Source organism: Tribolium castaneum, chromosome 5, assembly GCF_031307605.1.
Source record: "Tribolium castaneum strain GA2 chromosome 5, icTriCast1.1, whole genome shotgun sequence".
Classification (NCBI taxonomy): domain Eukaryota; kingdom Metazoa; phylum Arthropoda; class Insecta; order Coleoptera; family Tenebrionidae; genus Tribolium; species Tribolium castaneum.
In genome coordinates, this window is record NC_087398.1 from 11,909,889 (window position 1) to 11,935,220 (window position 25,332).

The following is a 25,332-nucleotide window of genomic DNA, read 5'->3' on the forward strand; positions in this document are numbered from 1 at the left end:
CAACCCAATTTAGAAGGTTTAAAAAAATAATCCGGAAGTTATGGCTAATGTGTAAACTTGGCTAATTTCTAAACTAGCTGGGGTTAATTTGCAAACCGTAACCTATTTTACTAGAAAATGCTGTTTCAACTAAAATAGCGGCTGTTTTACAAACTAGCCAAGAATCTTGGTTAATTCATTGAAAGACAAATAGCTGGATAGTTTGTAAACTATCCAAGGCAATTGGACTAATATGAAAACCATCAAACTTTCTCGTAAGATAAAATAACCAATGCTTTGGCTAGTTTACAAATTAATCAACTAGCTGGCTAATTTAGCACATAAAGTTATGAGATATATTTATTTTTGATTACCAGGCCGGTCAGTGGTCAGCTTTGTAAACTAACTAAATGATTAAATGTTTCAGCTAGTTTATTAACCCGCCAATGAACTTTCTAGCTACTTGGATTTGATTGGATTTCACTTTTATTTTTTTTTTTCTATTTTGCCTTTTAAACTTACGTTTATTTGTGTCAAAACAACGTATTAACAGAAAAAACATGATTTATTGTTTCACACAAATTATTCACTTTTTTTGAAGAAAACTACTATATACACAATAAATAAAAAAATACAATATTTGTGACGTACTTTTTCTCTTTTTTATCGGTTTCCCAACGGAGAAGTTATCAAATATGATATTTTGGGGTTCCACTGTATTTTAATTACAAATGAAATTATTTATTAAATTAGCCAGCGTATAGACTAGCCAAAGCATTGGTTATTATTTGTTTTACGCGAATGTTTCGTTTTCATATTAGCCAAATTACTTTGGATATTTAAGTCAATATTTTTGGCTAATTTGTAAACTACCCGCTGTTTTAGTTGAAACTGCGCTTTTTACTAAAATATCCGACGGTTTGGCTACTTTATAAACGAGCCAAGTTGACACATAGAGGTCCATTACAAACGATTTCTGGACTGTACAAGAAAAGTTTGTCCACAGGTATCACTGTCAAAAGCTTGATGGATGGCATTTTAAAAATTGTATTTAAATAAAGAATTGAAATTTTGTTAAATATTTAATTTTGTTTGTTTCCTATTTACGTTTTTTGCTTTTTGAAGATTTTTTTTAATTGCTATGTAACCAAAAGGTGAAAAGTTTCAGATTTACCTAACTAGAAATAATATTGCACTCTTAAAAGAGGAAATTTGACCTATTCGAGCATTTTACCACAACAAAATATTTTTCGTTTTAATAAAATTTTTCCATAATTATACCGCTCACTGTAGAAAATTCAAATTTCATTTATATTTCTATTTAAATGTGAACCCCTTTTCAAATTAACTTTTTAAATAAAATCACGAATTTAGTTTTTCGCAGTTTTTAAGAGAGATACATTTCTCTAAATGTAAAATAGTTTTGCCGAGTGGGTGGATAACTTTTGGCCAACTCAATGTGATGGAATTTAATGCAATTTATGCAGTTTTTATTGGATTGTCATTGTCACAGCTTTATGCAAAAACGTCATCTGTACTAGAAAATGTAAAATATGAAGCGACGCTTTTAAATAATAAATCGGTAAAAGTAATAAAAGCGCAACTAACATCCATTTCACAAAAGCCAAATAAATATAAATTTAATGGAAAATCTGTCATATTTATACTGAAACATGATTTTATTTTTTGCGCTATACTGTGTGATTAATTGCGGGAAACACACTTCCAGCGTGCCAAATTTTATCTTGAGTTTATTGAATTTACATCTGTTCATTTTCGTAAAGACTACAGCTGTCTAGTTGTATTTCTTGAAGAGATATTGCAGTGTTTTGTGTCATTGTAGCAGAATTAATCTTCGAAACTTTGACAATGAAACTAGAATTGCTCACGGTTTATCTCAGACTGTGCTGTCTATAATTCTTTTTTTGAACGTGTGGTTGTTATATGGTGGATGCGCCGGGTAATAATTTTTCGATTAATATTTTTCTTTGTGACTAACTTGATTATTTTCGAAATGAATTGAATTTTCGTGTGGGTTGAGTTGTGCTTTGAAATTTTGAATCAATAGAGACGTCGCAAAGGATAAATAAAAGAGCAAAGCGAATGAGATAAATAAATTGGAAAGATGTGTTTTTGCAGTTAAAGAACAAAAGATTTCGGAGACATAATAGGCTTCGAAAAAAATAGCGACGACTGAATAAACCACATCTTTGAAATCGGAGAAGCATAAGATTCCAATCAATTTGTTACTTCTCTCCGAATTGGGAAAGAAAAATTCGACACAGACGATGACTGAGAGAAAATGTTTATTTAATGCGTAGAGCGTGATATTAATGAGAAGTGAATTTAAATGCCGTTTTGTGGTTAACTTCATTTAATGGTCAATACAATGCGTTAAATGTCTCAATTGTGTGGCAAATCGGGCGGCAAATGTCGGAAAAATTACAACGTAACAATTTTCCGATAAATTTAAGTACTGTAAATTATACAAATCAATCTGTCGGATCATAAATAATGCACCTCTATTTCATTCACGCTATTAAGTCATTCGTTCGACAAACTTTCCATTACAATCGTCGCCATTCAGCGTTATTATCGATTCGAATCTCCGTACAATTCAAACATTTTGCATCATAGTTTCGAATTATATCTAATCTCTGTGACTTTTCGTCGCCGAATCCGTTGCATCCCTCTCTTATTGAGCTCGAACTTTGTAACTCCATTGTAACCACAACTTAGTTTAATACTTTAATATGCCCGGATGGTTGTTGGCGCGCTCTTATACGGCTTAATTTCACTTGTCGTTAGGTCGATGTTTAGCATTTACCGCTCGAGAAAATCGACGAAAAACCATCAAGTCGAGTAGTTTTATTTCGGCGGTGCTTGGAAACAAAACAGCGAATATTAACTCGCCTGCTAAAAGGCCGAAGCGTCGATAATTCAAAGGAAATTATCCGGTGCCAGTGGTATTTTTCAATGGGAAGTTGGGTCGGATGATTTGTTGTCGAAGACTTGGGGTAATTATCGCACCGTATAGACCGGAACGACCCCGGAACTATTATGGCGCATGTTCGGGGATTACCGGATCCTGGAGCTTTAATAGGCCGACTTTTGCTCCATAATAATAATAATCACAATAATAACGGAAAGGGTCGGCTTTATTGTCACGTGCTATTCACCCATGAATATACGAGTCGATTTTAATTAAAGGAGGGCGATTTATTATTAAATAAACAACAAGTCGGGTGCCCCCGACTCTATTGTTATGCCGAATGTTTTATTTCGCCTGGAAGTTTACTACTAATGGTGCGCAAGTTTTACGATTTAATTTATAACACGACTCGTGGAAGTTTTAAACAAGTTTTAACTTTGTATATACACCGCATGATTATGCGGAATGGTCGTCCCATTTTCGTTGTACGTGAGTGCAGGACTGTTTCAAAAATGCCATTTGAGAGAGTGTCGTATTTCTTGAAGTTGTACAAGAGATAGATGGCCTCAAATTACGCTTTAATAACGTAATGAGACCAAGAGTGCTCGTGTTATTTCAGTCGTTTCGCATTCAAAGCGATCATCTCCTTTCATGCCCCCTGCAGATACATTAGAGTGACTCTCAAGGAAGGAAAACATGTTCTCGAACGAGTACCGTGCATATCCTGAAAGGACTCCTGAAAAATGGCCGTCGCTGAATGGAAATTCACAGAGAAAGTCGAACATTTAAACATTAACGCACACATGTGTTATCATTTAATCAGGATCGAAGTTTTGCATAATCAGTTGTTTTGTTATCTTTTATCCGGCGCACGCCACTGGATGGTCAACCATACGTTAATGTTCGATTTTGCCGCCCGATTGCCCGCCAAAGTCAACATTAATTAGTGATTTTCGGGGAAAGGCATCGAGGCGTTGATTTTGGAAAATCGTTGCCGGAAATCCTCCTTCAATCGGCGCTGATTTAAATTCGTTTCCGTCAGGTTTCGTTTTTTCGAATTAATAATAAAAAATAAAGTCGGTCACGACCCGCCCATAGAATCGAGATTCTGGTAAGCCGCGCATCGATCAAGTCCGGGAATTCCGGTTGCGTCGATTGTCCTGCAAAAACAAACGGGCTGTTGATTATCGCCGGCCGCTAATCACACATCAACACCGGGATTCCGGAGTCGGGCCCGGACTCGGGACAGGCCGCACAATGCCTTCGCATTAATTACCCACGGGGTTTCAATTATGGGCCCGGATTTTTAATTTCGCAATGAAAAATAACTCGGCCTTTCTTATTTTCGGCTTGGAAAGTTTCTGTAATCCATTACTGGCGTGGATTATCTCGGCTGAGCTGTCAATGAGACTGATGTATTATTCTATGCAGATTCCGGAACGCCTGTTTGCATACGAAACCGGCTATTCTTTCTGTACGGTTTCGGACAACTTTTCAAATTAGGAAACTTCAAATCTTATCTATTATTTACTTGCAAATGGGCGAAAATACGGTATCGAGTCGCGGGATCACTCCGGGAAATTTTCTTCTGGAATTATGACTCGATTATGCGTTTTTTACGTGTTAATTTCGTCCTTTTCCCACACAAAGAACCTGTCAAGTCTAATTATCTCTCGAAGCGCTTCTGCCACTTTACTTGTTTCTGCACCATTACTCCTTTTACACCTTATTCGTCCTGTGACAGTAGTCCATCTATTGTGTCGGTGATGAAAGCTCGAATCGCATAGAGAAAAAATGTAATTTATTACATAGCGGCCCCGAAATCAGGATTACGATTAAAGTTGTATGTTTGGCGTCGCAAGCGTTAATAAATTATTTAATTGGGAAAAAGTTAATTACGTTGATTAACGGAGACGTCGACCCACATTCGATGCCGTTCCCGTGAACACGAAATAATTAATTAAGGACGAAGGAGTCATTTTTTAATCCCGGAGACACATTCGTCGCGTTTACGCCAACCTAATTAATTGGATCCTGAAAAAATGCGATTTTTTGCGATCGCACTTTGAGTAATTTAGCCCGAATATTGAATTTCCCAGTTGCAGTTGTTTCTATTTTGTGAAACGAGATTAATTTTTTAATTGTCAGATGTACGTGCTTTGGTTCAAAGGATGCCCCGATATTTCCATAAAACAAGCCGCAGAAGTTGAGCCGCTTGTTTTATTCGTTTTTAGAAGCGTGAGGAGGTGTTTTTGTCAAAAGTTCAAACGGCGTGATTCGGGGTTTTTCGTAAAAAAGTTCGACTTTTTCGAAGCTCGATTTAACAATGTATCGATGGAAAAGGTCGTGTTTTGTAACGGGGAGAAGATTAGATTTTTCCGGACAGTGCCGGATTTTAACAAAAGCCACTAAAAATAGAAATCTGCAATGGATATTTGAGACGTTTTTTAAGCTTTTTTTCAATTGCATGCGTCCGGACGTGCACTGAAAACTGTGTTTCAGACGTCGTTTTTATAAAAAGTTCCAAGCCACTCCTGGTGTCACAACTTTTTGCCCTTCGACGAATCGGTAATTTCCAGGTCCTCAAATTCCTATTAAAAAGTTTCAAAGTCGTCGCAAAAAATTCCGATAATTCTCGAATATTTCAGTTGGAAGTGTCGCCTGAAAGTTCGAGATTTTTCAGGTGTTTTCTTTCAGCGATCGTCGACTAATTAACACGGGAAATGATCGGCCATTTTCTCTCTCCTGACAGGTGCGTGTCGCTGTCATTCACTTAATTTTTTTCGTCGTCGTCATAAATCACCCCTGCACGCGTGCAAGCTCTCGAAGCCCTACATTATTAATACTCGACGTCATCTCCGAGAGCTTTACATTTTTCGTGCGTTCCGAAAATCGAACGCTTGTTAATTCTCTCTTGCGGTCAGAAGGAGTTTTCAGGCGGTGGCCATTAGCGTAGGCTTTTCTTCGAACATAGAATATAGTAGTTATAGAAAATCAAGTAACACGTAATTCACTGGTCGTCAAAATTTCGATAATAGCGCCATATCTTGGTAGTATGAGGAACTAAAATTGGCGGCAAATTTAAATATTTTATTATTTATACAATTAATTTAATATTATAATTTTTTTACAATTTAAACACACATAACCGATTTTATTGAAAATCGGTTAAATGTGTTTAATTGCAAAATTTTGTTAGTATTATAAATATAAAGAAAAAATAAATACAATGAATGAAAATAATTTATTAATGAATTAACGTTTATAAGAAATAAATGTCGTGTTTGGCTTCCACATTTAATTTGGCAACTTTCTCACCCTCAAAACCGGTTATTTAACATTATTTTGAAACTTAGAAAAAAATTAAAGCACTAAGTAAGTAAATACGGACTCTAATAAGGTACCATTGGAGTTTTGGACATGTGCCCAATTCAATTTTCACAGAAAAGTAGTGCTTTTAATAGTATGTGCAAACATTTCTTGCATGTTTTCGTGTTGGTTGTAGACTCACGTAAATGACTTTACAACAAATTTACTTATATGAACTTATTATGAGTAAGAGGTTTTTCTGATTTTAATGTAAGGACTCCACTTTCGTGGATTCACCAGTCTTGAAACTTAACGGTAAAAAGGAGGGAGTTCAAGATACGTTTTTGTGGCTTTTATACAAATGAATGAATGAACGCGTGTATTAAATAAAAGACACTATGTGCAAGGTAGAAGTCTTAAACGGTGTCCATCATAGATGTCCACTCAAAAAATGAAATTTGGTTTAAATTCTCGAAGTTATTTTTGGTGCCCAAGTCGATTTGTTTCTGGATAACTTTCACAAGTAAAGAGATGCACTGTTTCCAGAATCATGTGTTCCAGCCAGCTAGAAGTTGTTTAATAAACGTTGTAGGTTGCCTTTTAAGTGTATAATAGGTCCATACCAGAGCTGGAGATATGTATTACATAGTATTTTTGGTGGCAAAAAAATCCCGACTTACCAAATTTTAGCCTTCGAAAGTTCAAAACTTAAATGTTTTTGAGATTACTTTAGGAGTAGATAACACCAACAAACGAATTCAAATAAGAATAAAAAGAGAAAACCACGAACACAACACGTAGCAGAATAATTCAAATTGGAAATTGAAACATTTAAAATTGAAAAAACTTTTTGACACCGTTGAATGTAGTGTGACATTGCGCGCCAAAGGTTGCTTAATATTTTGGATTTTTGGATAAATTCGTCGATTTAATTTGAAATCACACTACCAAAAGATGGCATAAGTAGTTTCTATTAACGACCGTGCTACGTACCCCAAATTTACAGAAATCTGCATAGATAACGCACGTGGCGCCGCATGTTGATAGTATGATTTAATAAACCGTTTCTCCTATGCCGCTTGACTAACCCTGTCTTCGAATGACACACGACTCTTCTAAGTGTCTGCGATGTTGACGTTTCATTAGGCGGAAAACATAAATCATCGTGTTAATTCTGTCACGGCAGCGATTTTTGTTTCCGTCGCGTTTCACCCCTTTCGCTAAAAAGCTTTCGGGCCGAACAACGGGCACCAAAAAATTTACTTATACAATAATAGTTTATTAAAAAGCCAGTCTTGACGCACGAATTCAAATTTAAATTTAAAAAACGAGCGGTGCAACCACGAGTTATTTTAACGAATGAGTGCTTCAAGGTCTTATGAAAAAAAAATACTATTTATTGTAGTTATTATTTAAATAGAGTTCCTATATTGGGAGAGTTGGGACATTGAATGTCAATTTTCGAAATTATGTTTCATTGACGTCGGTTGGAATGTGTAAAAAAACAAATTGGCATAGAAATCAGTGGTGTTACACTTGAAATTTGTCGAAAAGTCAAATAAATTTGTCAAAAAATGGTTTCATTTTTCGTCGACTAACTGCGTTTAAAAATGGTTTAGACTGGCAGTCGTCGTCAATTCACTGTTTTTTTATATGAACTCCAAATTTTAAAAGAGATTTCTTTGTAAGTACAAGAATTTTACGTCTAAACTCTTCATCATACACATTTTTTCCTTAACATTAAGAAATGGTGATCATCGATGAAAGAGAGAGAAATTGAACCTTTCCTGCCAAGTTTTACGTTTATTATTAACAAGCATTTGGAAAAGTGGATTGTCTAAATAATGTTATGTACAAAATCTATGACATTTTGGGAATTTGTCTATGCATTTACAAAATACGTAGAAACTTGAACCCAAAATTGGTTCTAATTTTCAGGAAAGTTGAACCTGTCGCTGCTTGGCCGCCTTTAGCATCTACGTGAACTTTAGATTCTGTTTCAAATTATAAAGTTATTGGGAATTCACGATTTTGTTACGTTTTTCATACGAGAACACCTTTAATATCATTTTTTAGAAAATTTAAAAAGACGACGGGAAATATGAAGGGTTTTTGATCACCAATTTTTGGAACGAGATGTTTAACTAAAAATTGTGACTGAAAGAACAGCATTTTTAGCATTGAAATATGTTTTAAGTTATGTATTTAATATTAAAATAAATATCGAAAAATTTGAGAAATGTGAACATTAATATTGGTAGGTATTCAATTATTTTCTTTTTTTAAATAGTAGTCCCAAAATTTCTACGTTTCCTATGTCCTTGGTTAAATTTGACGTAAAATTATGTCATTTTATGCATTTGACAAAAATTATAACCTTGAAATTATTTTCGACATAAACCTCTGATATAAGTTACTAACAAAAATTTTAATAAAAAAGGATAGAAATATATACCTTATCCACATAATACAAAATTGGCTCGGATTGACGTTCAGTGTCCCAACTCTCCCAATAAAGGAACTCTATATCGAAACAGTTGTCAAAACTGTCTTACATAGGAGAAAAACCGGAAATTTTGACAGTGTCGAAGAATAAAATGTTTAACAATTTGTTTATCACAGAAACAACAAATGCCAAACTAAACGTCAGAAGGAAATTTTCAAAACTTGTGAATATATTAAAAAAAAAATAGACGTGATAGTTATCAGTAAGTAAGCAAAAAACAAAATTAGTATAAATTACCGCTTGGTAAAAGAAAAAAAATGTAAACTAGTGTAATGAAGGTAATCCTGAAATTGCTAAAAATACGGTCGCGATTTTGCTTCCTGCCAACCTGAAAATTTTCATAAAATGTCCGGTCAAATAATGGCTATTAACACACCGTTATGATGACGTTGCGTTTGTTAAAATGTCTATTAAAGAATGAAATAGAAGGCAAATTGCAAAAATGTATTTCTAATAATGCGCCACTAATTCGAATCCTCGTTTTTCTTTTGTGTCTGTGTTCTAGAAGAAAATTTCGTTGCGACTAAACACCGCTTAACTTCTCCTGCGAAAGTAACAATAACAAAGCGGCCAGGTGTGGCAAACAGGTGAAGCGAGGAGAAGTTGAAGAAAACATTTTTCTGAAGTGTACAACACTTCAACTTTAGGTTCACTTCGGGGAAAAGCTTTGTAATTTCGAGCGCGTGTTAGAATAAAGAAAAAAAGCGCGCCCCGACTTTGACTTATTTTAACCCGATTTAATTGGAAACGACTCAACTTGTTGGCATTTTTCGATTATTTATGTGTGGTGGTAAGGATTTTCCCTTTTTTGTTTTCGACTGACGGGTCAGTAATAGACTACTCATAAATTTTTCGTTTTGTTTATTTTTAAAACGAATCGATCAAGAGAAAATCACTGTTGTCTCGGATCTCATCAAATGTTAAAACTCTTATTACTCGTGAACGTTTTCTCCGATTGATCAAAATGGAAAGCTAAAAAAAGTCGAGGAGGAGACATCAATTGATAGTTTTCTAAATAAAGAAGGATTTAACGGGGACGAAGCTTTTTTATTAATGGAAAAGTTTCACTCATTTCTAGCAAAGTTCCACGAAATCCATCCAACTTTTGCATTAGTACAAAATAAACAACGTTTCATAAACAGGCGACGAACACCAGGGGGTCCCCTTCCGAATCTGGTTATCAAAGCCTTTTATATTTTCACCTGCTCCCTGATAGGCTTCTCCCTTTTAATTAAGTGTATATAAATTTTCAGATTCGAGCTTTCTCGCTTTAATTTTTTTTTTCGTTTTTGAAAAGCACACTCGTAATAATTATCCCCATATTTTCAAACATTTCGAATCGGTCCCTCGACGACGATATCTCGCTTTTACTTATCCTCTCTCTGACGAAAACTCCCAAACTCTTTATTAATTAGAATTATAAATAGGGATGAATCGAGATAAGACCGGAGCGTTATTAAGGCGGCGAAAATGCGGCGGTTTTTTGCCTTCTGGGGGCGGCAGGAGAAAAGAAAGGGACGGCTTCAATTAATGGCCTACCTGAATTGTTTGGGAATCGTTAGGGTTTCTTTTCGGGTGTAATTGTTGAGTAAATTTACATTTTCAAAGGCATTAGACTTGGAAAGCAGCGAGAGATTGCCGAAAATCGACGATAAAATCGGCTCCGGCTCAAACAAAAGAATAATCGGGTTTTCTGATTTTTTTCTTTTGTTGATTCACCACTCATCAGTGCTCGATTGATATTTTTATGAAAATGTATCGAAAATACTGTAAAAACAAAGTGTTGGTCTTTGTGATGTAAATCCTCCTGAAACCCTGAAATTATTGGCGAGGCAGAACACTGTTTCTGCAGGAACAATTCCTGCTGTGTCGAACCGATAGTAGTAGCTCCCTCTATAGAAAACGATTTTCATTCCTGCCACAGCTGCAGGAATCATTTTGGCGTTCCGTGTAGTAAAGCGTACCATTCGATAAGACTTGAGTTTGACGTAATCAAATGAACTTTTAGAAACACCATGTGAATGCTAAATTAATAATTTTTTTTTCAGTTGTTTACTTTTTCACAAGTCTTTTGGTCATAATGGCTGATTGTGACGCGAAAAGGTTTTTGTTATTCGAAAATAGCGTAGATTTGTGTTCATAGCTAATCATAGCTAATATCATAGTAGCTCCTGTCTATTTTCTTGAGTGAGAAAGACAACTTTTTACGACATTCGCCTGAAATTATAAAGATTTTCCTGCAATTTCACTAGCAAACATCGAGTGACACAGATGGCATTTTTAGTGATAACCACTTATTTTGACTAAATTCTTCTTTAAACGGTAGTTAAAACATAACATTTATTGTATTAACGAAAGTATAACAAAATAATTTTGATCGGATTTTTCACAATTTCACAAAATTAACTTATCTTGAAAACTATTAAATACAGGGAACTGAGGCATTTTATTTGAAAATTTGAGCTTTTGGATAGGTGTCTCTACACCTTAAAAGTTTAAAGTTTGTTAACTGTTTTCGACATTTACCTATTGAAAACACCGCAGAAAATATCTAATCTTTTTCCTTCAAATGCTCAAATACCGACAACTACTTTTTCAAAATATTTAAAACTTGTAGAGTTTTTAATTTTTAAATAAAATAAAACCACTAAAAACATTGATTTCCATATAAAATAAAAAATCTTGAAAAATTTTTTGGGTTTATAGATGTGTACTAATTTTTGTTGAATATCATTAGATACTGAATGTAGCAACACTTCTAATGTGGACTCTAGAGGGAAGGCCAATAGTTCATTTGAAAATAATAGATATTATCTTTGTAATTTTATGGATTGCAGTTTTTAAGTTGTATGTATAATACCTACTTTTAATATGTGTAATTTGAATAAAGTTGCCATTTACTTTGTATTCGTCAGATAAAGACCGGATAAGTTACATTGTAGCAACGTTTTCTTTGTACACCATAAAATTTTACAACAGATAATTGTGTTTAAGATAGCAACCCTCACAGTAAGATGTTTTGACAACGATCGGTTCGTCTGAAAAACTACAGCCTGGCTGCAATAAATCACACAATAAGCTTGCCTGAGGGATTAGCTTGAAGGGTTCTTGCGGTTTGGGGTGATCATAATAAAAATTTAATGGTGTACAAAGAAAACGTTGCAACAATACGTGACATAATTACTATAGTTACAATTGTTGCAACGTGTTAACAACAATGTATTTTTCAAAATTCATCCTTACGATAAAGCTGGTCGACGTTTGTATAGACGACTTTAAATCCTATTGTATTTTTAAATTTTTAAATTATTATTTAAAATCGTAATTAAATAAAATACTAGGCAAAATAGTGATATCCCAAAATTAAAAAATACAGTACATTTAGTTTTGTTGTTTTTCTTCTACTGAAATCAGTTTTCAGCATCAGGATTTTTTTTCAGAACCCCGGAGCAATGCCCCAGTGTTGTTTCCCTCCTCGCTGAAAGCTACAACCCGCACGTGCGTTACGGCGCTGCGATGGCTTTGGGCATCGCTTGTGCCGGAACTGGGCTCCGGGAAGCTATAGCTTTACTGGAGCCGATGGTTATGTTTGATCCGGTGAATTTCGTCCGTCAAGGAGCTCTGATTGCATCAGCTATGATTCTGATCCAACAAACGGAACAGACTTGTCCCAAAGTCAGTTTCTTCCGCCAGACTTACGCTCAAGTCATTTCCAACAAACACGAGGATGTGATGGCGAAATTCGGGGCGATTTTGGCGCAAGGAATTATCGATGCAGGAGGAAGAAATGTGACTTTGTCGCTACAATCCAGGACCGGGCATATGAACATGTTGGCCGTTGTGGGGACTTTGGTCTTTACGCAGTATTGGTATTGGTTCCCTTTGTCGCATTGTCTGGCACTTGCGTTCACGCCGACTTGTCTTATCGCACTCAACGAACAATTGAAGGTACTTTTTTAGTATTTTGAAGGGTAAATAAGGGTAGTAATAAAGCGATCAGTAATCAATTTAATTTTGATCGGTAAAGAATGATAAATTATCAGTATTTAATTAATTTTTGCACAGTAAAAATTAGAAGTGACCGGTATAATTGAATTTCTCTTGGGACTAACTGCACCGGTGTGGATTAACACATAAGCTTAGCTTAGGTGTGTCAAGTGAACTAAGTACAGCGTAAAATTCTCTAACGTTTTGTTTAAAATAAACCGTATCTTGGATGCCGTTTTAAATAGCGCTTATCATGAAAAAAGTAATTTAAACGCACAATTTGAAAACGGATTGATGAGAAGTCGATTTGTATAATAAAAAAACTAGTTCAATACTCGTAAAATTCAATACCTTTGGTATAAGTAGAAGATTTCTCGTTATTGCTGTCGTCGCTCAAAAATTGAGATTACATTGGTTGTAACTGTTGCTGCAGCAATTCTATACAGGGTGATTTTCTAGGGCCTACATTAGAAACTTTTTAACTTCTAATATAGCTAGATCTTTAAAATTGTATATACTGAATGTATTGCCAAAAATAGAGACAAAGGCTGAAGGAGAACCGGGATTGGATGATGGCATGGTTAAGGAAGATTAGATAAACAGGGAGAAAATAGGGCACTTTTTGCAGTGCCACATACCATTAAAGTTTCTTGATCTTCGAAATAATATTCTTATTGTGATAAATTATGAAAAGGTTTTATCGTTTTTATTATATTTCTTTTTATTAAATAACATTGTTGGATGCAAAAGCAAAATTTATTTATCAATTAATTAAAAAAAAATCTTTAACAGCACTGAATTGATTTTTTGAAGTTTAACTCTTTCAACTGTATATCCTATTCCAAAAACATAGTTCGAATTCTTTTTCTCCTTCTCGAATGCGAAATAATTTCTTTTTTTAAGTTGTAACTTTAGAATTCTACTTTGAAACCGGTGTGGATTTCTGGAGTTAGCTAAGAATTTTCAACATATTTCCAAAAACGTTTCAAAATGTAAGAAGTGCAATTAAAAAATTTAAAGTAGAAGACGACAATTATTTTCTTTAATTTTTGTTTTCATGTAGTTCTATCCTTTCCTAGTGTTAAAAGTTTATCAAATTCGGTCAGCTGATTAATTGCTGTCTTATCATTATCATTATCAAGTTTTCGATTTAAAAAAAAATCTGTAGCTCAATTATTAGTAAAGTTGAACTTTTGATATTTTGGAGTCGTTATTTATAGTTTACGACGCATTTCAGGAAAATATTTCTGATTATACAGTTTGTTCAAAAAAAGTATGACGTTATCTTAATACAGGATATATCAGAAATACGTGTGTTATTTTTACCACGTAATAAAACTTATCAAATAAAACAACTTTTCTGTATAACGGTTTGTTAAATTCTTATTTATAACTTTCACTGTTTTCCTCCTTTCTTTTATGCAAACCAGCCGGTCAGTGTTTAATAATTAGATTGTATTTATAGCAACAATTTTCATTGTTGTTTTAAATTGTTTAAATTTTTCGTTTCTATCACAACGAAAATAATTCGGCCTTTCTATTTTTGTAACCATAGGCGGGTACACGTTTTTTTTCAATCTTCTTCCCAGTTTAAGCAAATTTGCGAATTTTTATTGAATAATTACAAATAGAAAATATGTTTATTTGTTGATTCTGTTACCTGTTAAAATTAAGACACTCTCTGTTTTTTTTTTCAATAATATGTTATTATTCTTTGTGGTCATTAGGATACCCCTTTAGCTTCTTACATGTCTATATTTTTTTAATCGATTCAGAGCTAACTGTTAAAAATATAAAAATAAAAAAAACGTTGACACCTTTAGTTTCAAAAATTAATAAAAAACAAACAGTGCTTTTTATAACATTATGACTAGGTACATGCTGAACAAAGTCTAGCAGACTTATTAATTAAATTTAATTGATCTGAATTACTACAGGGTGTTCAGAATTTATTTTCAAACTTTTCAAATTTTGGAACTCCACGCGGTGCAGAATTAGAAAACGAACATTTTTTCTTATTACAACCCTAACGTAAGTCCTAATACATTCTCTTGTGTGCATTTATTTACTGTTCATTTATTATTTCTACTGTGTATTTAATATTTTTGTGGATTTATTATTTTTACTGAACAAAAATAACAAACATCTAGAAATGAATGACATCATAGTGTGTCTTAGCTAGTCATATGTCAAAGTTATACATATTAGCTGTTTAAAAAGTAAAAAACGCCATCGTCGCATTTTACCAAATATTTTTTTTAAATAACATTGATAAAAATGTAAAGTAATTATTAAATCTCTTATTAAAAGTATAATTACATTAAGTGTATTTTTTTGAAGTGCATGAATAATTTATAACAGCTAATTTTGAGAGAAAATGCGACGTTGGCGTTTTTATAGTTTTGAAACGGCTAATAATTTGTACTGATTTTTTAATAGATGCCCAAACTGGAATTAAAATCTAACGCGAAACCGAGCTTGTACGCATATCCTGCACCTCTGGAAGAGAAAAAGCGGGAAGAACGAGAGAAAGTCACTACTGCTGTTTTGAGTATTGCGGCAAGGCAGCGTCGACGAGACCACGACAGGAAACATCGCGATGAAAAAATGGAAGTCGATGAAGAGAGTAAAGACGAGAAGAAGTCAGAAGAGAAGAAAACTGAAGACGACAAGAAGAAAACCGACGATAAGAAAACCGAGAAAAAGGATGAAAAAGAGGAAAAGAAGAAAGAGCCCGAACCCAATTTTGAAATTCTTAATAATCCGGCACGAGTTATGCGCCAACAACTCAAAGTTGTTACAATTAATGATAATAGTCAGTACGTTCCTTTGAAGGATGTTTCCATTGGCGGGATTGTTATGGTTCGTAATTTGAAGCCAGGAGAAGAAGAGTTGGTCGAAAATGTGGCTGGTGCGTTTGTTCGAAATAAATTTTTTCGATTTTTTAATTTTTGGTTTCAGCTTTTGGGCCGAAAGGTGACGATGAGAAGGAGCCAGAGCCACCAGAACCATTCGAATGGCTTGAAGATTAGGTTTAGTTGCGTGCTTGTGTCTCTATTATTCATATAATATTAAAATTATTGTAACTTAATGTTTAGAAAAATAAAATAAAAAATGAAACTTTCGTATGTAATTCGAATTAATCAATAATTAATGTTATGCCAATTATTTCTGTGGTGGCATCGAAAGTGCTGTTCCATAAGTAGCATTACCGGAAAAATGATCTGCAGAAAATTGATTACGAGTTGTATTTGGAGGACTATTTTTTTATGAATTAAATTCCTCTAATAATATTTAATAAATTGATAACCATTGTGTCAGAAAGCCTGTCTTTCTCAATAAGTTTGTTAAAACTATTAAAAATCGTTTCAAATTATCATGGAGACTGGAAAGTAAGTTAAAGAGATTAGCAAAAAGCATATTGGTGTTTTTACATGCAGCCAGCTATACACGTAAGAGTATAGCAAATTGCATATCCTTATCTCTTTTTACCTGACAAAGTTTAGCCAAATTATACAACAAAAATTTAAAATTAAAAAAAGTATTAGGATCACATACACACAAAGTTTCTAATGGCATGATGATTGTAGTTAAAAATACTCACAAAATCAAAACCAAATAATGATTGATTTGGCACGTGTTTTGCCCTAAAGTAAATATTAGATACGGTTTGTTGTTAAATTTCGGATTTTTGGCTTACAAAGTTTTAGTCAGCTTCAAAATAATAATTTTCCGGTGGGTCGCAGGCCCCAGGCACTAACACCTGTTGCAAAAAACACCAGCGATTTTTTGAAAACTACAATAATTACCTATCCCGTGACCCCCTTTTGCACTTTTGAATATTCTGGGGACAGTTTCCTTCGAGTTTTCCTCTTTTCTGTTGAATTTATTTTGGATTCTTGAGAAATGTCAATTGTCAAATCAAAAAAAGCGCGCCCATGCGCTTTGATGGGTCATTTCCAGAATTTGTTAATAAAATAGCTTCAATTCAATAATTCTTTTTTATTTTCTCCCATTATTCCTCTTCTGGTGTTTTCTATCTGGAAGATCGTCCAACTAAGGGGAAGAATTCAAAGAAGAACCGAAAATGTGAGGTGCACCAAAAACAAAGACAGACGCATCTTTTATGAATGAACGTAAGGCACGTAATGATTGTTGTAAGATTTGTAAGCATTTTGATTGGGCCTTTTGCGGTCGGCCATTAAAATTACTGAGAAAGCCAATCACTTTATTAGTTTTTCCATCTTCTTCAATGATTCATTGAAAATTATTTTTTTGAATATGATTGGTCCGTTTAAGGTCGGCCATTATAATAAAGTAAAAAACCAATCACTTTGAGTTTTTGGATTCATTCAAATTTTAATGAGAATGGTTAATTTCAATTTAATAAAATTTAAATTAATAGACCTTGTTTTTTTTAAACTGCTTCCTTAATGCTTTAAGTCAAAATTTTACTAAAAACTTTGGCAGCAGCTCATCTCAGTTGTCACAAATTTTGATTATATTTGTTGTTGCATCTGAAAAGTTCGTTAAATAATTATATATTTGTGTTGAAACCGATGACTCATGGATTTTGAATGAACTTCTTCTTTTTGAACGCGTTATTACCGATTCCTTCAGGTTTTTCATCGCTGCCTTATGTCTAAATTATGAGATTATGACAGAATTTATTCCTTACCAAAAGAGACAGACTGCAGTCAAAAATTAGCTTTTTGTACAAATATTTAATGAAAGAAGACGTTTACATCGAAAAAAATTATTCGTTGAAGGATCCAACGGGTGCTTACTAGCATTATAAAGATTGGTATTTATAGGTATTTGAATTTAAGTTTATTTTTTCTGGATACGTTTACTTTTGTTGCCATAACTTCACACTTACATAATCTAAAACTAAGTTAATAAAATACTTCTAAAAAGTAATTTTCTTCTTTTATGGAGAATTTGTATCTAAGGGCCCCACAGTTTTTACCACGAGGGGCTCCCTGTCAAGTTAATCTGCCTCTGGTCTACTTTTTTTTATTTAACATATGACCTGTTTTCGAGATATATATCTAGCTGCATCTACTGAAAAATTAGATGGTTGCGAATCCTGCTGTACCGACACTTCTTTTTAGCGCCAGCACCTAAAAATTCCTGCTAGCACAGGATATTGCCGAATAATGCAGATTTCTTCCAGCTGTACAATCTCAGGGTTTGGTTTAGATCCTTGCTAACCGCAAGTTTGCATGCTTTTGCCGCCAGTCTCTTTCAGCAGGAATTTTTGCACATTATTTTGCTTTGAAGTCAAGTGGACTTTAATTAATATAACAAGACGTCGATTTGTCGCATATTAGCATGTTTTGTGGCATAATTAACCCTCTCTGTGCAACGTTGCAGGAAGGAAACCTCGTTTCGTTCTTTCTTGTATCAAACATTTTGAGTTCTTTGATGTTGGTATATTTTCCTGCTGTAAAAAAGCTGCAAGGGTTGGATTTGGTTGTTTCGTTGTTTATTTGCGTTGGGATTAGGCACATCGTCTTTAGTTTGTGTATTCTCATGTGTCATGAATATGTAGCAGGTTTATTATTATTCCCTATCATCCATAATGCTCCCGGACCGAATAACTTGATTGTTGTTGATCGTCTGGCGGCTTTGCGAGGGGAGGAAGACACGTTTTACCTTGAAGCGGCGCGTGATTTATGTTGTGTCGAGTTTTCGGACCAATTGACGCCTTCTCCTGTCCTCATAAAAGGGATAAGCGATCTTGTTAAGGGGAGTTTGTCCGAAAAAAGTTGTTGAGGTCGAAACGTAACGATGGAAAACGTAGGTCAGTATCGAGTAGAAAAGATGCGACGAGTTTTTCCAAGAATAACGAGGAGCATTCTCCCGTGCGAGAACTTCGCAAAGTGTCAATTTAAAAGTATCAAATTTAAAATTTACGCGAGCAGTGAAACAAACGATCAACTTTTAAAAGGCCCGAATTTTACGACGAAGCGGGACTTCTTACGACGGTCATTATTTTCAAACAGCGCTCTACGTTTACTTTTATTCGAAAAAATCGCAAGGATGGGGTAAATGGCGGTAATCGGGACAATCTAAGCTCGGGTATACCTGCACTTACCTCCTCCATTCGTCAAACGGGACTTACTTTACGATTATAACCGGCTGTAAAAAAAAGTTGCCCGGAACTCGGGTTTTTAATACGGACCGCGATATGGAATAAATCCGGGGAGTTGGGCCGTAAAAAATCCGGAATGCGGAAGGAAATACATAACTATTTGTGCACGTCGGTGGGGTTCCTAGCAACAAAATGCACCACTTTCCAAAAAAACGCTCTAAAATTTTTATTTTTAGTTATCGTCCTGTAACTATTACATGCCCCCCAGCAGACTGTTGTTGATAACATGGTGAAAGTAATTTCCAGTAAATATTGCATTTTATTTGTTTAATGAAAGAATTTTTTACGATGAAACAATTAAAAAAAAACAGTAAGTTGTTGGAACTTTGTAAACTAAAAGCTATGTATTTCTGGATATTTTCATAATCTGGCTTTTGTGATTTTGTTGATATGATCACAACACACAAAAACATTGCAGCAATATTACCTTAAAAATCAATACAACTAAATGTTCATCCGCCTAAAGGCTATAAAAAGTATTTATATTAATAACAGTAAATAACTATATTAAACGTTTTTGAAAAAACAAAAACCCTAGGAGCTACCGTTAATAAATGATCTCCAATTTAAAACACATGTATCTGTCATCATTAAAAAATGTTTTATCTGGTTTTATCTTCTTGAAAGCCTTATACAACGTGTTAAAAAATGTTTGTTCATCAAATCACTTATGAAATTTGAACGTAATGTACCACTTTGTTTAAATTATAAATGCCGTCAATGTGACAGATCCGTCAAAATAATGTAAAAAGGCTTCGAATCTAAAAACGAGAGAATACACAAAAACAAATATTACGGAAATATAAAATATAAATCAAGACAAACTCTACTCTCGGAACAACTTTGCCGAAAAATGCAAAAAAGTGAGTAAAAATATAATTCAAAGATTTGACAGAGAAATTTCAATTGAAAGAAGCGGCACACTAAATTTTAATTCATAGTAAACTTGATGGACCACCATTTTTGAACACATTGTACCTATTCTAATTATCACATACTAAATTTCAAGTTAAGAAAAAAAATTTTTGAAACCCTTGTAATTCTTTTTATAGGTATAACTGCTTTACAATCTATTAACCTTATTTAGACGCTATTAATAAATAAGTAGCTAGGTATAGGATGCATAAAATTCAAAATAATTGTTGCATATTTATTTATGGCTCAAAAAAATGACTACGTCTTTAAGTAGCTTTATTTCTTAATTAAAATCGTTAAGAATTGAACAACTTTACCAATATTATCTAGCGATGTTTTTATTTCGTCTTTGTCTGAATTCTAAACCCATTTGCCAAGTAGTACGTTAGGAGTTTACTTAGGAGTTTCATGAACGACAAAATTCCTATGCTGCTACCATTAGTCTTCATAACGAAACACAACTTTCGTTTACTAGGTTTCGTACATCTCTTTATATTATAGATCTTTTATTTTTAATTATGTTAAGATTTATAATAGCAATCGCAATATTGTGTTTATAGTTTTATTATTATTCATTTGTTCCTATTTAGCTTTTTCTTTTTCTTTCTCATGTTTCTCCTTTTTTGTCTCTCTGTATGTATTACTAATTATTTTAAACTTTTATTTTCACAATATTTCACTGGAAGTTATCACCAGTTCTGAGATTACTTTTTCATCAACCTTTCGGGAAAATTTTCTATATACACTGCCACTCAAAAAAATCCGGGCACTGTAATTGTTTTTGATTTATTTTTTGAGTAAATTTTACTCAATCAATCAATTAGCTAGTGTCTTAACGGGGTTTATGAGAAATTTTCATAAACTCATTATACTTTTTGGGACTACACCAGCGTTAATCCGTTTTCCTGTACTTTGGGATAAGGTACGTAATTTCAATTATCACGTTGTTTTTGGTTTAAATTGTGCTTTATTACTTAAAACTGCTTATCAGATAACAGTTTGACTCATTTGCATAGGATGCTACAAGAGATTTCTATAAAAATTGTTGCTTTAAGTGTTGAATATACTGTACAACACCATAACACCGCGAAGAAATGTGCAAAACGTACACTCACAGTTTTGTAAAACATAGGGATTCAAAAAAAAGCCGGATTTGGTCGTGGGAGCTCAGCAACTACTCGAGATGACCTTTTTCTGGGCTTTTCTGTTTTGTGAAATTGTGGATTGTCATCAACTATTCTTGCTGGACGATTAGTAGACGTTCTTAAAGTAAAAATTTCACCTCCAATACTCTAGAGGAGACTCAAGGAAGCAGGTCCGTTTGCTAAAAGACCAGCTGGAGATTCTAAATTAACGGTAGCTGATCAAAGATTAGGGTTTAAATTTGCACAACTCCATGTGAGTTAAGACAACAACAAATGTAAGAACGTACTCTTTCCAGAGCAATAACGGGTAATAGACGTAATAAGATCTTTTGGTTGTAACACTCGTTAATAATCTTAAATTAGTATATTTTTACGTTTCTTTTAAATAATAATTTCTTAAAGGTCTTCTTGTTTTGGTAACTTCTTGTGTTTCATTTTGTTTTCTCACTGCGAAGATGCTGTTTCTTGGTAAAACACAATATAGAATTTTCATAATTTTTTATGCACCACAATAGAAATTTTGGAAGTTTTCGGAATTTTTTGAGCGGCACTGTATTTTTTTTGGATTATTAGACATGATAAATCTTATTATCGTTACTTTTTTTGTTTCCATATTCATTACAATTTAATTGCTAATGGATTTTCAATTTTACGGCGATAGGTATCCTGTATGTACGGGTGAAATTGAATTCACTACTATGTGTACTACTACTATATATATATATTCAGTCATGATTAAAAGTAAATTCATACTCGAAACGTCGACTTGAAATAAAATTGTTAAGTAAGTCCGGATTTCTTCAATTTTAACCTAATCTCTTATTCCGTTATTATTATTGTTATTATAATTATTATTTTATCATTATTACTCTTCAAGTTTTTATTTTCTCATTGCTTTTTGATTTTGTGTTATGCAGTTATAGTTAAGGACAACAATGCCTAAAAATTACAAACGTAACTTTAGATGCAAACCATATGCAAATTATTCAGAACAAACATTGAATGAAGTGTTGGCAGATGTCAGGATAAACATTTAACACCGTAAAGATCAATAAAAATAGGAAGCATGACAAAAACAAACACTAATAAAAACAAAAAAAAATAACTACTATATCGGTCTTATTTTGAACTTATATTATTTCAAATTTTCCAGAAATTATCAAGGACTTTTTATCCAACAAATACATTTTGCTTTACCAATGAAGATAATCTCTATAAACTAGTTACAGAAGAAAGAAAAAACTTAAAAAATTAAAAGAACTTATAATACTTTTTGTAATTTGTCGCCATTTTGATGCTTTAATACGCATATTAAAGCACGCAACGTCATCATGTGCAAAATCATAATAGTCATTATTTGACGAAACATTTTTTAAGTTGGCAGGAAGCAAATTCGGGACCGTATTTTTACCAATTTAATAAATTTTATGAGGGGCCTTGTTGCAAAATTACCTTTATTATCATCCTGTTTCTTGGCCGAATTTGGATAAAATAAAAATTTTAAATCCATTTTTTATTCTTAAAATTGAGGCATTACCAACCGTCACAAAAATCTTTAAATCGATTAAAATCGCAATTTTTGTTTAAAAACGGCCAAAACAGGGCAAAAAAACAAAATGAAAAAAATAGTATAAAAAAACTCGTTTCATAAGACTCGTTTTTTAATTCGTGCTTCAAGAAAGCTCTTATGAAACTTGTCTTATACTATTTTAAGTTTTTTTAACTTTGCTCCCGCCTCTGCTATTATTTTTGAAAATTTTAGTGTTGCTTTACGTAACTTTATATGAATAAAATACGTAATTTTTGGTAAAAACTGCTGTCTCTTAAAAAAATTATTTTAAAATCATGTTTTCCCGAAGTGCTGGTAACGTACAATACTACAATAGCAATATTGTTTTAATCAAGACTTAACTTTTGGCGTCAAAAGGTTTATTTTGCAAAACTTGATTTTCTCAATAATCACGGTAGAATATCCAAACCGTTGTAAGAAAACCCTAGTGACGTAGTTTTTATGATTTTTATTTAAACGGCTTTTCGACGTGATTTTAGGACAAATATTAAAAAAAAGTGCAGATGCAACGTTTAAAAATCTAGAAATGTATTAAATTCATTATTGGGCGTTTTCGGAAATTACAAGTTTTTCTTCAAAACGTTACACTATTTAATCGAGTCTTCTATTTTTTGAGGAATTGGCGACTTTCCAGAATTTTGTCCGAATTTTGCGTAGTTAAAAGTTAGTTTTCCCTTTCCATGTGTGTTTTTGGAATTTGTGAAGTTGTCGCCGCTTGTGTCTGATCCGAATTCCGAGTGTGTCCCTCGAAAGTCGTATACCATAACGAAACTTTCATCCCGTTCGTTTTAATATATGCAGGCCGATGTCTTGTACTCGGCTAAAAGCCGTCGTCGAACCCTTTCGAGCCCGCGAGAGCAAATCCATGTCGTAATCTCACACGCAACCTCACCCAAAGAAAGTGACTTTTTACGCAGTGAAATGGCCGCCGACTCGATTTCGGGCTCCGTTAACGCCTAATTTACTGCGTAATTGCTTTGTATTAGACGAGGGAGGAGCGGGAACAGGGAGAGAATGTCACGGATCAGAAGCTGCTGCCCCAGTTTTAAGTTTCGCAGAGGAGTCGTCCCTGCTGCTGCAGGGCTCGTGTTTTTTATTATTATTCCGTAACGTAACGGCTTTCTGATGACTTTTAAACACGATTAGGGTGTTAACTAGGTTTCGAGGACCGATGCGATTAAAAACACTTTTTTCACACATTTATTTTTCACATCGAGAAATGTTTGTTTTACAAAAATTAGTTTCGGTTTATAACCTATTTATTGCTGATTGCAACTGGCCGATTTGTTATTACGAACTAACATCACAAGATTTGTCTTTGAAAGAGACAGATCCTCGCAAAAAACGTTCGTAGAGGAATGTGTCGCAAGTATCAAAGATTGTCATTTGGTACCTTTCTTTCTACTGGATTGGAACAACATCGAAACACATCTTTGGTTAATTAAGTCATCTCTTGACCGTTGAGAAATTACATTAAATTCGACTACTTGAAGAGAGATTCAGGTAACAGTGAAACACAAGTTCAACAGTCATGATCGTCGTATGAATCGTCCCTTTCTCGGAAATTCGTCGACGGGGTCCTGACGTAGGAAGATTCCGTCGAAGCTGGAGTTAGCAAAGGAGTCCCTTGAAGACTTATAGCCAATGGAAGGGCCGAAGGAGTGCACAGACTGGCAGCCCCCCGGTTTTCGTTGACCGATCTGTACCTCACCGGTCTGGAAAGTCTACACAACAAAACAGTTACTACCTCTGTCCAAAAATATAATTTACATTTACAATTTTATTAAGTATATATTTAAACCCCCGAAAAGTTATATCTTATGTAAAATTATTTTTTTTAATTATTAAATTTAAATCTGTCCTGAAAGTAACGCATGAGTGTGACTAACCCTGAAAAAATTGGTAACCTGACATATTTCCTTCGATAAAGATTTTAAGCTCGGTTAAGTCAAGCACTGAAGTACGCCAAACCGGGAAATAAATTGGTAACCGGAATATTTTTGGTTTAACCGTCAACTGAAAACTGAAATACCGGGCGTAAGCCAAGATAACTGACGAAGAAAACTACAGTTACTGATGTTTTTTACCACTTATAAAAACAATTATTTTAATTTTTCTGCTAACCAAAAAAATTGAGGGCCGGTTTAGGTCTTAATCTCAATTAAATTTTAACTCTCAATTAATTTACTAACCATTTAGCTAATACTGACGGTATGTGAGAAGCTCATTTCGTTATGGATGACGAAAAAATTAAGAAGTACAGTGACTCTTATTCAAGCTTAAGGTCACTTTGCAGTATTTTTACCTCCTTACAGTCCTTAAACCCCATAGAAAAACAAACGAAAATAATAAGTCCGGAAAATTGACGCAATTTTGTTTAACATATGAAAATTTCGAATCTTTGAAGAAATGAAATTGTAAAATAAAAACTACATATCTAGGTAAGATATACAGGGTGTATCAGAAATACGTATGTTAATTTTAACACGTAATAAAACTCATCAAATACAACAACTTCTGTATAACATTTTGCAAAATTCTTATTTATAATTTCCACTGTTTTCCTCCTTTCTTTTGTGCAAACGAGCCGGTCAGTGTTTAATAATTAGTTTGTATTCATAACAACAATTTTCATTGTGTGTTTCATGTTTTAAATTGTTTAAATTGTCCGTTTCGGTTCTCTTATTTTTCCAAATTGAAAGTAAATTTGCGAATTTTTTATTAAAAAATTACAAATAGAAAAGATGTTTTATTTGTTGAGCTCTGTTACCTGTTAAAATTAAGACACGTATTTCTGATACACCCTGTATTATGTATCTAATAATGCATCTA

General features: G+C 33.6%; 2 protein-coding genes across 2 annotated transcripts in view; one reads left to right on the forward strand and one right to left on the reverse strand.

Annotated features, from left to right (window-relative positions):
- Window positions 1-15,837, forward strand: part of Rpn2 (Regulatory particle non-ATPase 2) — a 54,768-nt gene extending 38,931 nt beyond the window's left edge. Inside the window, exons 10-12 of the mRNA XM_961326.4 lie at window positions 12,167-12,674; window positions 15,153-15,624; window positions 15,675-15,837. Of these exons, the coding sequence (XP_966419.1) occupies window positions 12,167-12,674; window positions 15,153-15,624; window positions 15,675-15,745 (1,051 nt within the window). The 3' untranslated portion in view covers window positions 15,746-15,837. The remainder of the gene's footprint in view (window positions 1-12,166; window positions 12,675-15,152; window positions 15,625-15,674) is intronic.
- Window positions 15,838-23,932: 8,095 nt separating this feature from the next.
- Window positions 23,933-25,332, reverse strand: part of 5-HT2A (5-hydroxytryptamine (serotonin) receptor 2A) — a 50,588-nt gene continuing 49,188 nt past the window's right edge. Inside the window, exon 7 of the mRNA XM_015979723.2 lies at window positions 23,933-24,224. Coding sequence (XP_015835209.1) covers window positions 24,023-24,224 — 202 coding nt within the window. The 3' untranslated portion in view covers window positions 23,933-24,022. The remainder of the gene's footprint in view (window positions 24,225-25,332) is intronic.